Below are 17,529 nucleotides of genomic sequence, written 5' to 3' on the forward strand. Positions count from 1 at the left end.
TAATTTTTGGTTCATATCAATAGGATATGAATTATATTTAATCTGATATTTATTTTATTTATCACGTACCAGTAGTTTACATTATTTTATTTTAACACGAGGCCTATAAATACGACTAAATCAAACTAATTATTTTTATTTTTTATGTCTAAGTCAATAATATAATTTTATTTTAGCCTAGATAATTAGTCTATATAATTTTGTTTTAGTTTGTCAAATTATATTTTAATTATAAATTCGTGTTAGTTTGGATCAACTGTATATTTTTTATCTTGGATGACTAATATATTTTATTTTGTTTATCCTAATTCAATAGTATAATTTGTTTAGCCGAATCAATAATATTTATTATTTTTTTCTTAACCCGAGACACATTATATCAACCAAATTCAACTAATTATATTTAGCTTGCTTAAATTAATTTTAGTCTGAAATATTAATTAGAATAATATAGACTAAATATGATTTATAATTTAAAATTGATAGAAGAAGTTGACTTTAATTCCAATTAATAATAATAAAGAGTTCAATATTAAATAGAATTAAATTGATAGAATAAGTTTACTTCAATATCAATAATATATATTGAGAAAAAGGGATATAAGATTAAGATGATGTAAGTATACATATTATATCAGGTTAACACGACACCGCATGATGTGTTTTGTAACAACCTTAAAACCCACGTTCCATAAAAACAATACACTAGCCCCATTTTTTCATATACACTATCCTTCTTTTATACGTGACTTATATATACAATACAAGCATATAATCCTTGTTTAATAATTCACAAAGGAATGACCAGTGATCAACAAACATCAAGGCATTCATTCGATGATTTAGAAATTATACATGATGATGATGATTTCAACGTTGAAGATAGTATAAAGGCATCACATGTATCTCGTGAGGGTTTACAATTTCAGACCCATGAAGAGGCCTACAATTTTTACAATCATTTTGCTTTGACGGACGGGTTTGCAATTCGAAGATACTCCACCTACAAGTCTAGAAATAGTGATGTTATTACAAGAAGAACATTTATGTGCAATATGGAGGGTTTTAAAAAAAAGGAGGAGAATAATGAGAAAGATGTAAAACGTCGGCGAGAAAGTAGATGTGGTTGTAAAGCTTTAATGGAAATTATTCTAAATAAAATTGGGTCTTGGGAGATCAAGAAATTTATTAATAGTCATTCACACGACCTACTGAATAGTCCCAACAAGAAAAAGAAATTGCGTTCCCATAATAAGTCTCATCAAGAACCTGCGTGCAAGAAACTAATGGACAATTATCGTAGTTGTGGTATTGGACCTGCCAAGATATCTCAGATAATTAATAGTACAAATAGTAGTGGTACCGATATCATCACACCTCAACAATGTTCAGATTATTTGAAAATTAGAAGGAAGAACAACATTGGTAAGGAGTGCATGATTGTGATACAAAATTTTTTGGAGCGGAAAGCGAGGGATTCAGAATTTTATTATGCCATTCAACTTGATGATACACAAAGTTGTAGAAGTATTTTTTGGTGTGATGCTAGAGCCAGAAAATCTTACATGAAATTTTGTGACGTGATAGTGTTTGATGTCATATACAAGACAAATAACTTCTTAATGCCATTTGCACCTTTCACAGGTGTTAACCATCATAAACAGTCTATCTTATTGGGTTGTGCATTACTTTCAGATGAACAAGAAGAAACATTTATTTGGTTATTTGACCAATGACTAAAGTGCATGGGGAATCAGGCCCCTGAAGTAATCATTACTGACCAGGACTCTGCAATCTGTAATGCCATTGCTAGGATGTTTCCACGTACACATCATCGGTACTGTAAATGGCATCTTGGACTTCATGAGTGTGAACACATTCTTTCACTACATTGTGCATATCCCACTTTCAATGAAGATTATAATAACTGGTGTAAGAAATCTAAATCTATTGAAGAATCCGAGAAATTCTGGATCATGTTATGTGAGAAATACAAGCCAGTTTATCAAGGGCAGTTGAGTGAGACTCAAAAGAATATGATAAAGTCTTGGAAATGGATTAAAAGTATGTACGAAAAAAGACGTCACTGGGTGAAGGCGTATTTGAGAAACACATTTTTTGCAGGTATTTAATTTTTTTTTGTAGATAATAGTCTTATTGTTATTTTATTTTTGACGCATAGCTTAACTAATCTAAAACTAACCATACACCTGTTCAATTTTATCATGGGTATGAAATCTTCTCAAAGAAGTGAGAGCATTAATTCATTTTTTGATGGATACGTTAATAACAACACTTCTTTATCATAATTTATTGAGCAGTATGAGAAAGCAATAAAAAGTCGACGTGATACGGAAGAGAAGGAAGATTTGGTTTCGATGACAACAACTCTTGATTTCACAGAGTTGCATTCTTTAGAGGCTCATGCTGGACGAGTTTATTCTAGAAATATTTTTAAAATATTTAAGGATGAATTTAGTCAAATTCTGCACTGCCAACATAACAAGGGAGTGAAAGAAGGTGTTCTTACCACATATGAGGTAGACTTCAAGGAGAAGGGAAGGGCACACATTGTTAATGTGGACGTTTCTACAAAATTTTGTAAGTGCTCTTGTGCCAAGTTTGAGACCTGGGGAATTCCTTGCAAGCATATATTATATATAATGAAACATAAGTTACGTTTAAAAGTTATACCAGATGAATATATTTTACCAAGATGGACCTTGAATGTAAGATATAGAACTTCATCTACTGGTTTTGGCCACAATGAAGCTGAAGCTGAATATGGTGACACTTGTAATTCAAATGTGGTAACACCGTTAGAAGCCTGGACATTACGAGGTGATCTTAACAAACTATATGAAAAAGCAATATGTTGGAAGGACCTATATGAATCAGTGGTGAAAGAAGCACATAAGTGGTGGAAAAAAATTGAAGAGATTGAAAAGATACAAATGTCACCACCGTTGAGCGACAATGTTGAAACTAATATTGCAGGGGAATGTTCTCAATCAGCCATCTTAAATTTTACTATTCGTGATCCTGCCAAATGCAAGACTAAAGGTAGGCCAAGAAATGCATCACGTATTCCTACTGGAATGCTGGAAAGTCAAGATCTAAAACAGAAAAGAAACTGTAGTTTGTGTGGTGAAAAAGGACACTACCGGAGTACTTGTAAAAAAACTGACTAGTTCATGTAATCTTTTGATATATATATGATGTTCTTCCAAAATCTATTTGTTAACTAAATGTTCAATTACACTCTACTAATAAGGCTGTTAAAATATTTATATGATTATGAAATAAGCATATCAGTCTTTGATGGCAGTGTTTTGAAGAAATTGACAGGTACATAAGGCATCTTGTTTCTAAACCTAGGATGGCGCAACCAGTAACTCTTCTACAAACTAGTGAAAATCATACATAACTATTACTTTCAAGAAGATAAACAGAAGATATCATTTTAATCTATGTATTCTGTCTACAGAAAATAATTAACAGAAATTTAGACTTCCGAAAGCCAAAAGATAAACATGATCCAATAGCTAGTTAAAATGCACCAAAAATAGAAAAGAAAAAAGAGTTTGCGGTGGTGGTCGCCAGTAGCACATACAATGATTAAATGGCAAAGTGAGAGGAGTTTTGGGCAACAAAACATGATGCCAAAGACATATTAGTTGGTTAATAAAGTATTAACATCAGTAGAAGAAATGTAGAAACAACTTACGGATGGAGGAAATGTTCGAAAAGCCACGACCGCAGGATTGTGACTGAATTTTCAGGCAATCCTCTTATTGGCCTCCAAGTTTGGCGCGTGCTATGAATCATTCCAAGCTGTTGCAGTGATAGACGATTTTCTTGATCATTCAAGCAAAGTTATGACAAACTCGAGTTGAGTTTTGGCATATGTTTTCTTCTTATAACACAGATTTGATAAATGATGGCATCTTTTAAGCTGCAAAAATGTCTTGACATTGCTTGAAGTGCAAGAGCAGTGTATCATCATGTCTTGATGATATACATATTATCATCATGTCTTGACTTGCCTGAACCTAAACCAGCTATCACCTCAAATGAAGAAACCACCTCTTCCATATGATGATAATATTGCTCAAATGTCCTCTCAACCTGTAAAATACCACAAGAAAAAGCAACTAGTAAAGAAACAACTTAAATGACAGAATCATTAAACGCACGAACTTATGTTAAAAACTAACATTCTAAATAAACTTATGTTAAAATATATAATAAATAAAAATCGGTAGTTTCTTGGTGCTTCAACACAAACCTCCTCCAACAAAGAAATGAGTTTTCATAGTTTAGCTTCAAGTTGTGGTTTCCGCGAGGATAACACATTGTTGAGCAAGTCTGATCTTAGTTCAGAAGAAACCCCCATGGACCCTTTTTTGTCAGTGGGAGATAATTTTTTTGATATATTCCTCATTGCTCACTTGGACTAATTTTCCACCAACACTAATAGCTTCTTCAAGAAGGGACTGAGTTGGTTTCAGATATTTTGAATCCCCTACATCAATCATATAAGACCCTGTTCCATATAATTCGATATGCAGAGTTTTAAAACAACTGGAGATGCAGTGTTTTTTATTTTTCTTTTTAATAAAAGGAGTTATTTTGAAAAGATGAGTGCAACGCGGGTGGTTTTGTCATTTTAACCTGATATATCATTTATGCTTATCTCAGGTTAATCTTATATCCCTTTTTCTCATATATATATATTTATATATATTATACTTTCATTTATAATTTTACTACCTCCTATTTACAGTTTCATTTCTATACTACAGTTATATTAATTTTAGGGTTCTCTATCTCTTTCTCTCTCTCGCTCTCTTTCTCTCTGTCTCTATCTCTCTCTCGCTCTCTTTCTCTCTGTCTCTATCTCTATTTTGCTATTTTTTTTCTCTTTCTCCCGTTCCCTCTCTCACTCTCCCTCTAACACACACACACAATATAGATTGAAGTATTGGAAGGTTTGTGATTATGAAATTGTTTTGTGATTATTCAAGTAGTTGCTCATTTCATTTATAATTGTTTTGTTAACTATCATTATACTTACTGCCCTAATGTTTGTGTTTTATTGGAATGTTGTTAAGTGCTGATGAACATAAATCATGGAAAGTTTGAAGATAATATATGTGTATCAGTTTCTATGTAGAACTATAGTTAATGCCAAACAAATTATACCTAGTTAAAATATAGTCTGCATATTGCACAAAATAGCAACCTCGGTTTGTAGATTAGCCGTAATATTGTTTGTGATTTTTTTGTTAGTTGTCATTATGTAGGCTTGTCTGTAAAGATTATGTAGGCTTGTAATAAGTCGACAATTACACCTGATTTACCGATCTTCATCAGTTTTATACTACATACTCTAGGCCCCGCAGGGGCGTACATCAGTTTTATACATACTATGTTTGCTAGATTCTTTGAATTTACTACGTGCATCAGTGTTGTTTAGTTTTTGTCTAAACATATAATTGTTACATATATTTTGGCAGTTGTAAACATGGTTCACACAAGGTTGTCGTCAACCCCAAGTTCGACGTCCAAATCAGATTTGCCACCAAAGCAAAAGATAAATAAAAAAAATTTAAGGCAACCTTGAATACTAAGAAGGTTAGGCCAACTATCCAAAGTGATCAGGTTTCCATTGATGAGGCTTCCCCGGGCTCAACATCCAATATAACTACGCCTTCAAAATACAAGATAACTCAAAAATCTAAGACCGTAGTCAAAGATAAGAGGTCCAAGTTAGCCATTCACGATGATCCAATTCCTGTTAATGAGGTACTTACCTATTCCTATTTTTCCTTTCTTGTGTTATCTTTGTAGGCCCCACAGGGGCACTCATAAAAACTATCTATTTATATCAGTTCCAACCTTTAAACCATGTTTGCAATTTATATCAGTTCCAACCTTTAAACCATGTTTGCAACTTCTGCAAACATGGTTGCAACCATGTTTGCAACTTCTACAGAAATGCTTGCAAAGGTTGCAAACATGGTTGTAGCTTTTAATTAAATATTTGTAAAGGCTTACATATTGCTGACACATGTCTTGTTTTCAACTACAGGGGATGGATTATGTTATTCCAGTTAAAGATCACAAAATAGCGAAGGTCAGTACCAACAAAAAGTACAAACTTATTACAGATATATGGGACACATTATCATCACACCAGTTATCTCTTTTTGCTTCCGCTTTGGAAATTTTACCTGACTATCATCATTCAAGATACAATACCAGCTCATCCACAATCTTTTACTTAGGCAAATAAAGCAGCCGAACCCTCTTGAGATTTGGATTGGTGTTGGCGGAATGAAGCTGTGTTTTGGTATCAAAGAATTTGCTCTTATCACCGGGCTTAGGTGTTTTGGTTCAGTTGACAAGAAGCGTTATGCTAGGGCTGAGAACAACTTCATATGCCGAGTATTATGCTACTATGCGGACTTTTCTAAAGGTGCACTAGATGTGAGCATCAGGCTTTCCCTATTGTTTTATTCATATGGAATGTCAAAACAAATATACGGCTATGAGAGTGAGTCAGATAACACTTCAAAGGCTCCACCAATAGAGGCTCCATCAAAAAAGCCTCCATCAACAAAGGCATATGAGAGAAAGAGAAAGACGAAAGATGTGGAGACAAAGGATGTGAAAGAATGACTTGTATTCTTTATTTAATGACATTAGGTAGTAGAGAATCAAGGTTGCTGACAGTACTTTGTATTTCTTTTGGTTTGATGAATTCGATAATTAAAACTTTATGCAATTATCAATGTTGATAATGTTCATTATTTTGAGATTTTATGATTTTAAATAGAGTACAATAATTTATTTAATATATATTCATTATTAAAACACTTGATGATTTTATGTACAATAGGCCCCGCAGGGGCAACCATCTTAATAGTAAGATTTCAAAAAAAAAAATTGTCAACTAAGTCATATTACAATCTTGTTTGCAGAAGTTGCAACCATAGTTTGCAGAAGTTGCAACCATGGTTGCAGAAGTTGCAAACCACATATGCTATATCCGACATATAGTTTTTCCATTTAAAAAAATACGCAACCTTTTTGCAACTTAATGAACATGTAATTCTACTCAGAGTTAAAAGAACTTGAAAATTTGTAAATACAAGTCATATCGGCTCCATTAGTATTTTTATCTTAATCAATTTAGCAATTTAAAATTTGCAAAGGTATTTGCAACAATATTTGCAACTTGCTTTGTAAAGAACTAAGTTTTTTTATTTAGATGATGGGTTTCTATAGGTTCTTCTATTATGTCCACATTGACCACATTTCCTGCAGTTGAATTGTTGAGTTGGCATATTTGTCTCCCATGCAGCCTTGTGCCTTATCTTTTTGGGTCTCCCTGAACTGATTCTACCTTTCGGTGGGTACATTATCCTTACATTGATCTCTTCTGGTACTTTTCATGTGTCTTTCTTGCCAACATGATACACCAATTCTTTATAAGCAGCAACCATTGTTTGTTTAGTGTAATATGATGAACAGTAATCATAAGGATCGTGATTTACTTTCTGCAAGACAGCAATTGCATGTACACATGGAAGTTGATCCATCTAAAACCTGTTTTAAAACAACATATATATAATATAAAGATAAACGAAGAACATGTATTTATGATATTTAATTAAAATAATATTGAGAATCACCTATTGCATGTACAACTTTTGGTGACCAAATTGATTGTCCATTTTTTGTCAACATTACAAATTTCGAACACCGATTCATTTGATGGGTTCACCTATTGATTAGACATCATTTCAATGAAGAATATAATGTGTGTTTTTTTTAATTTCATTTGAACAACAAAGGTTGCAACCTTTTTTGCAACTCCTGCAAACATGGTTGCAACCATGTTTGCAACTTATAGAACTAGTTAAAGTAGAAATATTAAAATAGTCACATAAGTACCTTCATATTTGCTGAGTAGAAGTAATTGTTCTTTAGTATCTGCTCATACTTGTTTGTCAATTTTGTTGAGGTGTCATTTTCTATTTTCCTGTTAGTCCAACTCCACTTTTATACAAAAGCACGCAAAGACTCTAACATTGTGCATATCGGCAACTCCCTTATCTCTGTGATTACAACATTCAAAAATTCTGCAACGTTAGATGTTAAGTTCGAGTATCTATTATTTATTGAGAAAACCCTTGACCATTTGTCATACCCAACTTGCTCTAAAAATGGTCGAATCCTGCCGTCAATCTTTACAAGTCGGTTCATGTGGTACTCAAATTTATTGACAATGTATGCATTGGCAGCATTAAAGAAATCATCCTTTATCTTGTTTGAGTTCTTCTTAAACTTACTTTTTATGTTGCTAAAGAGATGAAAGATGTTAAATCCATGTGGTACTTCAGGATATACTTTGCTTGCTACCTTTATGATGCTTTCATGATGATCAGAGATTATTTTCATGTCTTCTCTTACATTATAAGCTTGCCTGAACTTGTCAAAGAACCATTCCTATGCCAAATCATTTTCTGAGTCCACTACGGAAAATGCCAAAGGAAATATTCTACCCCCTGCATCTTGAGTTGTTGCAACCAATAATGTACCTCCATGTGCCGATTTCAAGAACGTGCCATCGACAATGACCACATATATGCAATTTATCCAGCCTTTCATCGAGGCATACAGTGCCATAAAACTGTACCTAAAAGATCCATCTTCATCTTATTTTACGATCACTACTGATCCTGGATTTGAAGTATGCAATATGTATAGATAAGGGAATAGTTCATAATATGATTCAGTTACAGTTCCTCTCATCAGTTCCAAAGCTTTTTCTTTAGATCTCCAAGCTTTTCCATAGTTGACTTGTAATTTATGATCGTCCTTCATGTCCCTCATGATATCCATAACCGTGTACTTTGTTTTAATATTTGAAAACTTGCTTTTAATCATATCCGCTATGAATGATGAGCTTGCTTGTCGTTGGTCTTTAAACCTAATTTCAAAATCATATGTATGGATATCATGTAACTTTTGGATAATAAAACAACTTGTTTTTCCATTCCTTGATGCTCGTAACATCCAGTTGTAACTTTTGTCAACACAAGAAACGAAATACTCTTTTTTACAAGACTTCTGCACAAAATATTGGAAGTTGTTATCAATTTCATAGTGGGCCAAAACAATCTTCAGTTTCTCTTTATCAATATAAATCTGATCAAAATGCTATGTACTTATGATTTTTGTTGCTGATGGCCACCTCCCTGTTCAACTGGTTTTGTTCAATGCAGTTGTCCACAACTTCATCAACTACAACAATCTGCCCAACAATCAGTTCTGTAAACTCAACATAGTCCGCAACCACATCCGAAACAGTACCAACAGACTGCTCATTAATGATATTTGAAGCAACATCTTCTGATTGTGTAGCCTCAAAACACACCTCATCACTTGTTGTAGAAAATGGTTGGATGCTTTTCATTTCATTGGTTAGGCATAAAGGGAACTTTGTGAAATCAAATTTCTTTTTTTAGCTCTATATAGAACATGAGTTGACCATCATCTGTTATCTTAAAAGGAGGATATCCATCTCGTGCTTGATACTCTATTCTAATCCCAACTAAACCAGATTCCAACTTCAGCTCATTGTATATCATTGCGACCAAGTTGTGGTTGTTACAATCATTGGAAATCAATAATCCACATACCTCAAAGTTGATGTAGTTTCTGTTTTCATCCCATTCATTGTTGTGTTGGACTATAACATCAATGTTTTCCATTTTTCTGCAACCAAATATAAAATCGAAATTTGACAATTGTCTCAGTTACAGATAATATTGATGTATAAATAGTATTTGCCATTTCTGCAACCATGTTTGCAACTTCTGTAACATTTGTTACAAAGATTGCAAACATGGTTGCAACTCTTGTAACTTATATATATATTTTAATCTGAGTATTGATATAGGTGCCCCTGCGGGGCCAGTTCCACGTAATATAATGAAATTAATAAATATCATATCGACTCTATTCATAATAATTCAGTAAATGAACAAAATCAGCAAATTCAATATTGAAATTCAATAAAGCACAAATTGTATTGATTCTTTTTGCACAACTTGTACAACATGTCTTTCATATCTAGCATAAAAATATCGAGCTGCCCTAATTACATTAGTAATTGAAATAACTCCTAATTGATCAAGATAATCCATTACGTGAAACCTAAATCTAGATCTAAAACCCTCATCTGAAGGTGTAAAAGTCATCCAGAATGTGAAATTTATCCAGCATTTGTGGATTCTTAGAGCTCTTCGGAGATTATTGTTAAAATGAATTTGAATTTCTATAATATCCAAATTCATGTTAAATGGCCTTTGTAGATGCCTTACTACCCTGAAATATATAGGATTTGCAATATCCCAAATGAGTATCCCACTAATGCACTGAGAGAGAGTCAATTCTGCCATGGTTCTTTCGTCCATTTTTTCAAAGTGCCCTGCAATGTATCACGACTTTTATATACCAACTGACCAAGATCCTCAACATATCATTCACATATTTCAGAATGGTCTCGTGTGTGCAAGTACCTAGAGTATATGCAACATATACTAGAATAAATCGGTGTAGAAATACATGTGGGATCGGGAGCATATCTCAGCCAAAGGTACTTATAAACCTACTACTCATAAACATAACAAATATTCAAAAATGTGAGCCTCTACGGGACCTCCTCTACGGAATGTCACAAAATAGTAAATACTTAATCTAATAAAGCATGAAAAACATCATAAAATAACAAACATCATATCAAAAATACGCATTCACTTGCCAAAATACAAAACTACACTCAAACAAACACTCATGACTGCATAAGATCGATACGTAACTGAATTTTATTAGTATTTATTCAACTACTCTTTACCAGCTGCAACTTTTGCTATCTTATTTGCAACTTTTATGAATGTTTATATGTATTTGTTCCTAATCATATGCTTTTGTCGGTGATTGTATATTCAATTCAAGCACAACTCTAAAAAATCAACATATACTACAATCATGAATATATAAATACCGAATATAAACAAATAAGCATATATACACACTGCTCTTCTACAACAAAATTTATCATCTCAATTTATTATCTCTATATCAATTTCAATTCTTCATATATACATACATTAAACACATAAATTCGCTTACAAATCTCCGTCGTTGCCACTTGTCGCTGTCCGTTGCCGCTTGTCGCCATCCAATTCAACTCGAAATCAATATCAAACTGTCCCTGCGAGGCCAATTAAGCGCAGAAGAGCGAGCGTTGAGAGAGAAGCTGTTGAGAGAGAAGCTGTTGAGAGAGAAGCTGAGAAGAAGCAACAGATGTATTTTTAAAAAGAAGAAACCATAAACCGTACGCTTGCAATATGAGAAAAGATGGGCCGTATATTTAAAAGCCCAATAGTTAAGTTGGGTAGTTATACAATTAACCCATTAGAATTTAAATTATCCAAGAATAATTAGTTGAGGGTAATCAAGTAATTTCAGCAAGTAACCACCGACCGACTACTAAACTTTTACAATTTCGTTTATTATAATACTAGCCTATAGCCCATGCGATGCACGAGCTGATTATAACATACTATTATTATTTATATAATATTTTTTAAAAAAATAAAAAAATTACAAAAGATAATTAAATTAAATATAATATTATACTTTTGATGAGTTCAAATTTGGATATTTAAAATATTAAAATTTAGAATATTGTTCATACTGAATATAACGATTCTCATATATTTCTTTTAAAATTTAATAATACAATCACATATGAATACTATATTATTAAAATCGAAAAGTAGTAAAAATGTGACATGACTACTCATATTTTAATACTTACACAATAAATTCTTATAACTAAAATTTTAGTGTATAAATCATAAATTCAAATTTTCTTTCTATTTCGAAAACATCCATTTTTTAGTTATAGGTGTTTCTTAAACATAAAAAACTCCTATTTCAACATAAGGAATCCTATTTCATGTTGGCATATATAAGACCTTAAGAGAATACAAGTTTTATATTTTTTTTTGCAATTTCATGTATTTTTAATTTAAATTAGTATTTGTATTCATCTAATGTGTATTAACTATTAAGAATTAATTGATTATGGGATTATTTGATCTCCGACTCGGAGAGAATTATATTTTGAATTAATTTTAGAAGAGTCAAGGATACATATTTTTTCTTATTTTTAATATTAATAATATTTTTGAAAGTCGTATTGACTATGTTTTAGGAAGTATTAACCAAAATAATCTATTACGTTTAAAATAGCAAATAACATGTGCGATGTATGATTTAATTTTAATATTTCTTATCATGTTACTATTATTATTATATTTACTTTTTATTATAAATGGTAAATTATAAAACAAAATAAATAAGTTTTTGAAATTTATGATATTAATTTTAATATATTTAATTAATCTTATTTTTTTTTTCAAATTTATTTATTAATATTGAGATCCAAATATGTTTTTTGATATAAATGACCAATGGAGTAGGTTTTTAGTAGTTAGTAATGTGACAACAACGTGAAGTGTGCCGACTCTGGGAACTTTGACGAATGGATTTAAAGTTTGTCTATATGGCATTTTTTAAATTAATTATATATATATATTTTTAGTCAGGATGAAAGAAAAGTGTTTTTGTTGAGAGGGAGATCCATACATTGAGTCAGCGTACATGTAACGTAGAATTTTATTTTTATTTTTTAATGAAAAATGATAAGCGTTAGGTTGATATTAATTTTTCAATTTTTTTTATTTTTTTTCTTGATTTATTAATTATATTGTTATATTATAATTTGAATTATCAAAATTAATTTTGAAAATGCTTGGTTTCCTACAAAAGAGATAAGAAAGAAGTTATAGTATAATTAGATATTAAGTTGGATAATAATTCATAGAGTTTGTAGTTATATTAGATACTTGATTTAATTTTTTAATAAAATTATATTTGTTTAAACTTTATTTTGGAAGGTAGTATCATACTTTTTTAGAAGGTGTTAATTAACCGACCAAACGAAACCATGTTTCGCTTATAATATTATTGTATAGATAGTACTACCCTAAAACCCGTGCGATGCACGGTTTTTTTTAATATTATATAATTTTTTGAATTTAATTTGAAGAAAAATTATAAATAATATTTATTTGAAATTATAATATAATTTTATAATAATTATAAATACATACATAGGTGTATAAGGAAGTGATAATTTAGTTTTAAAAAATTTATTTATTTGAATAGTACATATTCATTATTTTAGTCTGACTCTATTATACTAACAAATGAATCATCCCTATTTTCGTTTTATTAAAATAATATGTATATGATAGAAATTAAAGAAAACCCATAACTATATAAACTCATATATTGTACATACAAATCAACTATCAAATTTTAATATTTCGGCTAGTTTGGATCCTAGTTATCCTACTCTTTTAAGCCTATATTATACCTACCATCAAATTAGTTAGATTCTTTGATTTTATTTTATCTTGAATCAATAATATAAGAATTATCTTTAATTTGAATTTATTTCTGGTTTTAGAGAAGTTCAATAATATATATTATTCTTTTTTAACCCCAGGTCGTTATATCTGACAGATCCGGCTAATACCATTAGTTGTTTTAAATTTCATTTTAACTCTAGGTAAATATTACTCCCTCCGTCCCTTCCAATTGTTATCGTTTATAGGAGAGTGTCCGACACGTAATTTAAGATGAATCGAAAGTATAGTTCTATAATTTTTTTTAAAAAGTTTCTTTTTCTGAATGAAAATAGAATGTTTAAACTTTTTTTGAGAAAAATAAAATTTTTAAAAAAAGTTAAATAACTATACTTTATCTTCATCTTAAAATGTGTTGACTTATTTGGTTAAAAATGGGATAACAATTGGGAGGGACACATGGAGTATAATATTTGCCAAAAACGATAACAATTGGGAGGGACAGAGGGAGTATAATATTTGCCCGCAAGGGTTGGCTTACTTGGTTAAAAGGGGATAATTATCCTCTTGGTCACAGGTTCGAATCACACGGGAGGAGAATTTATGATTATGCCTCATGTTTACTTTAAGATAGCTCGGGTGGGCACTCTTAGCCAGAGTCTGTCGCTTAAATGCGGTTTAACTTGGTTCACGTGGTTTGCAGGCTACTGTGTGAACCCGTGGGGTTTACCCAGTGCACACTCGAAGGGTAGCGGCTGCGGGTTCCCTACGATAGAAAAAAAATATTATAATATTTTAAAATGAATAAATATATATTTTATTTTGTTTTAGCATATTGACATTATACCCATCAGCAAATTACCATTCAATTTTTTTTATCTCGGTTCAATAATATATTTTTTAGTCAGATCGGTAGTATTTATTATTTTATTTTAGCATGAGTTATCAAATCTTTATTTTAGCTTGAGGCCCATTATATCAACTAAATCCGGGTAAATATAATTAATTTTTTGTTTAATTTAATTTTAGCCCGTGGTGTATATTATTTTGTTTTAGACCTAAATGAATAATATATATTATTTTGTTTTAACTTGATGACATTATATCGACCAAATAAATTTTCTTTCAAAATTTTCTTTTATTTTAGTCCGGTTCAATAATGTTATACCCAAAATTTGGTATGAGATCAATACGGGTCAAACGCGGACTAAGTACTGTCAAGCTCGGTATTGCATTGTAAAAGGTGAGGACGCGTCAATAAATACAGGACGCGCCCAACTTTGAGGGGGTGTTTTATGAAGGATGGTTTTATGAAGGATGCATTATCCGTGAAGTTCTACGATTACGGACGAGCCTTGGGCCTTTGCGTTTGGGCCTCATAGTTGGACATTGCTAAGCTAGCGGAAGATGGATTCTGGATGGGCTTCTACCAGGCCTAGGAATAAGAAGTCTAAGCCCATTAGATTTGTTGTTCTCCAAGAACAACGTCAGGCTTGATCCCTATATAAAGGGTACATAGGCACATTGAGAGGGGTAAAAAGTTGAGAGCTGATAAGGGAGCCAACACTTACTCTGATCAATCTCAGTCTGAAACAACCACAAACTACCACACACTGCTAGATTTTCCGGCGAAGAACCACCGTCATAGATCTTAATTCCGGCGAGAAACCTCAATCTTTGTTGTTACCAGATTCCCCCGTCAACAAATTGGCGCTAGAAGGGGGGCTGTTGTTTAAGATCGTAATCTTGGGAGGAAAAGATGTCTTATAATCATGATGGAAGTTCTTATGATGGAAATGATAGTAGATCTGAAGGAGAAGGCGAGAGAGGCTACACTCGCCATGAACCCTACGTGCCCAGAAACATAGCAGATCCCCCGAGAGCTCCAGATGTGGGAGGAACACCTCCAGTTCTCATCAGGAACGCTCATATCCTAGAACAGTTGTACCGCATGGGGATACACTTAATAGTTTTCAGTCGAGGCTGAATACGGTGGAGCGTCGCAAGACGAGGAGGGGTCGTCGTTTTCCCCGTCACGGCCACGCCGTGGAAAAAGCACCCGTAGTTGAGGGAGATGCCCAGGCTAGCGGAGAAAACCCGCGAATCACTCCGCGGCGCTTGGAATATTCTGATGATGTAGAACCCATTGTGGAGATTGTCGATGAGGACACGGACGGTAGAGCGAGGCCTCGTCCCGTCAATCAGGATGTACCACATCTACATAGGTCTGGGCGTATGATGGACGAGCGTCGTCGTGCGGAAGATTCAGAACCCAGATGAGGAAATAATAGATTTTTCGACCTTGAAGAGAAGGCTTGGCATAAGGTTGGGAGATGATGATTTGAGAATGCTGCTGGTGGAATGACAGAAAAAAAGAAACGCTGAAGAGACGAGGCCCCGTGATACAACGCGTGTGGCCCTACATACCCAAGGGATGATAGGGTGCGGCACCGCGAGCACGAGCGTGCCCCTCCGCGAGGAAGGTTTGGAAATTATGGCCGAGGCTATCAGGAGAATGGACGAGAAATGATGGGATACCATCATGGAAGGGCGCCATACAATGAAAGAAGAGATGGCACGCCCTCTATTGGGGAACCCCTCGTCATTGTTCCTGTAGCTTCCCACAGTGTTACGGGCAATGGAACCAAAACGCGTCCTCATGACCGGGATGACGCACGAGGTCAAGAAAGGTTGCAAAACAATGATGAGATACCACAGCGCGGTCAGGAGGAACTTTGTTAGGAATATGTGTATTAGTTTGATGATAAGTTAAGCAAAACACTTAAGTAGAAATCTAGTGTTTGTAGCCTCAACGGATAAGACCATCTTCGCTATCCGTTGAAGGAGTAGCCTTACTTAGCAATAAGTTTGGTATTGTAGCACATTTCACTCTCTAGTTTCAAGCTGTAATTTTTAGATGTTGTTAGGAAATAATCAGTCATGTTGACTACTAATGGATGTACAAATAGGAAGGCTAATTGTAAATATTTCATGCCTTGTAATTTTGTATAAGTGAAGAAGTGTCAACGGATATTGAAGACCTTCAACGGATAAGAAACAAAGCTTCAACGGATGTCTATAATGCTTCAACGGATAATATCCATCAATGGATAAGTGCTTCAACGGATAAAGCTTCAACTGCTAGAGTATCAACGGATAAAGCCATCAACGGATGAAAGCTTCAACGAATGCTCAGTCTCATAGCAGTTGATAGTGACAGTTAACAAAGCTGACAGAGGCACATGGATTGACAGAGATGTGGTAGCCTATTTCAGGAACAGCAGAAAAAGCAGCCATTTTTAGTCTGGTTCAAAAGGAAAGTCAACAGATAATTCCATATTACACTGGATAAAAATGGAATAGAAACAAGTGGAGAACTATTTTCTTATTGTACTTTATCTTTGTCTTCACTTGTAAACTTGGTGATATATAAACCAAGTAGTAGCTAGTAATTAGATGTGAATTTTCCCTGAGCTGTTTAGAAATATCAAGAGAGAAAATCATCTAGTTTGTACTAGGAAGCAGCTGTGATTTAATTTTGAATCACAGATTTTCTGAAATAACACATCTCTGGTGGAACAACAAATCCACCAGAAAAGTTTTTAAGTTCTTTGTGTTCATTACATTTGTGTTTGAATATATATCTGTCTGCATCAGCTCCAAGCAATTCACACACATTTGATCACTCAAACACTTAGCCTTACAAACTGCTCAAAACTTGAAAAAGTTTTGAGATTTACATTCAACCCCCCTTCTGTAAATCTCATTGTTAGTCCACTGGGAATAACAATTGGTATCAGAGCAAGCTCTTAACATATAAAGAGTTTAAAGATCTATTCTGCTAATATCATGAGTGCACAGAAGAACTCTCCTGTTACCATCATGAATAGGAAGGATATTGGTGTAAAGATTCCAGTCTTGGAAAAGAATAATTATCATCACTGGAAAGTGAAGATGCATTTACATCTTCTTTCTCAAGATGAAAGCTACATCAACTGTATTGAAAATGGTC

At 33.1% G+C, this 17,529-nt stretch overlaps 2 protein-coding genes and 1 pseudogene across 2 annotated transcripts; 2 read left to right on the forward strand and 1 right to left on the reverse strand.

The window, feature by feature from the left end:
- The first annotated feature begins 800 nt into the window (after positions 1-800).
- Positions 801-1,736, forward strand: LOC141664700 (protein FAR1-RELATED SEQUENCE 5-like). The gene has a single exon (XM_074470655.1). It carries the CDS (start codon positions 801-803, stop codon positions 1,734-1,736), a length of 936 nt encoding a protein of 311 aa, XP_074326756.1.
- A 9-nt stretch (positions 1,737-1,745) lies between these two features.
- On the forward strand, positions 1,746-3,191 carry LOC141664701 (protein FAR1-RELATED SEQUENCE 5-like). The gene is made up of 2 exons (XM_074470656.1): positions 1,746-2,090; positions 2,322-3,191. The coding sequence occupies exons 1-2, from the start codon at positions 1,746-1,748 to the stop codon at positions 3,189-3,191; spliced, it is 1,215 nt and encodes a 404-aa protein (XP_074326757.1).
- A 532-nt stretch (positions 3,192-3,723) lies between these two features.
- LOC141664702 (BEL1-like homeodomain protein 11) lies at positions 3,724-5,872 on the reverse strand (annotated as a pseudogene).
- Positions 5,873-17,529: the final 11,657 nt, after the last annotated feature.

Source organism: Apium graveolens, chromosome 6, assembly GCF_009905375.1.
Source record: "Apium graveolens cultivar Ventura chromosome 6, ASM990537v1, whole genome shotgun sequence".
In the NCBI taxonomy this organism is placed as follows: Eukaryota; Viridiplantae; Streptophyta; class Magnoliopsida; order Apiales; family Apiaceae; genus Apium; species Apium graveolens.

Excerpts from the sequence above, each read along its gene's own strand:
- LOC141664701 (XM_074470656.1), top strand. The coding sequence starts at position 1,746 with ATGGGGAATCAGGCCCCTGAAGTAATCATTACTGACCAGGACTCTGCA. Across the intron at positions 2,091-2,321 it reads ACGAAAAAAGACGTCACTGG|TATGAGAAAGCAATAAAAAG; the intron begins GTGAAGGCGTAT and ends TTTATTGAGCAG.
- LOC141664700 (XM_074470655.1), top strand. The coding sequence starts at position 801 with ATGACCAGTGATCAACAAACATCAAGGCATTCATTCGATGATTTAGAA.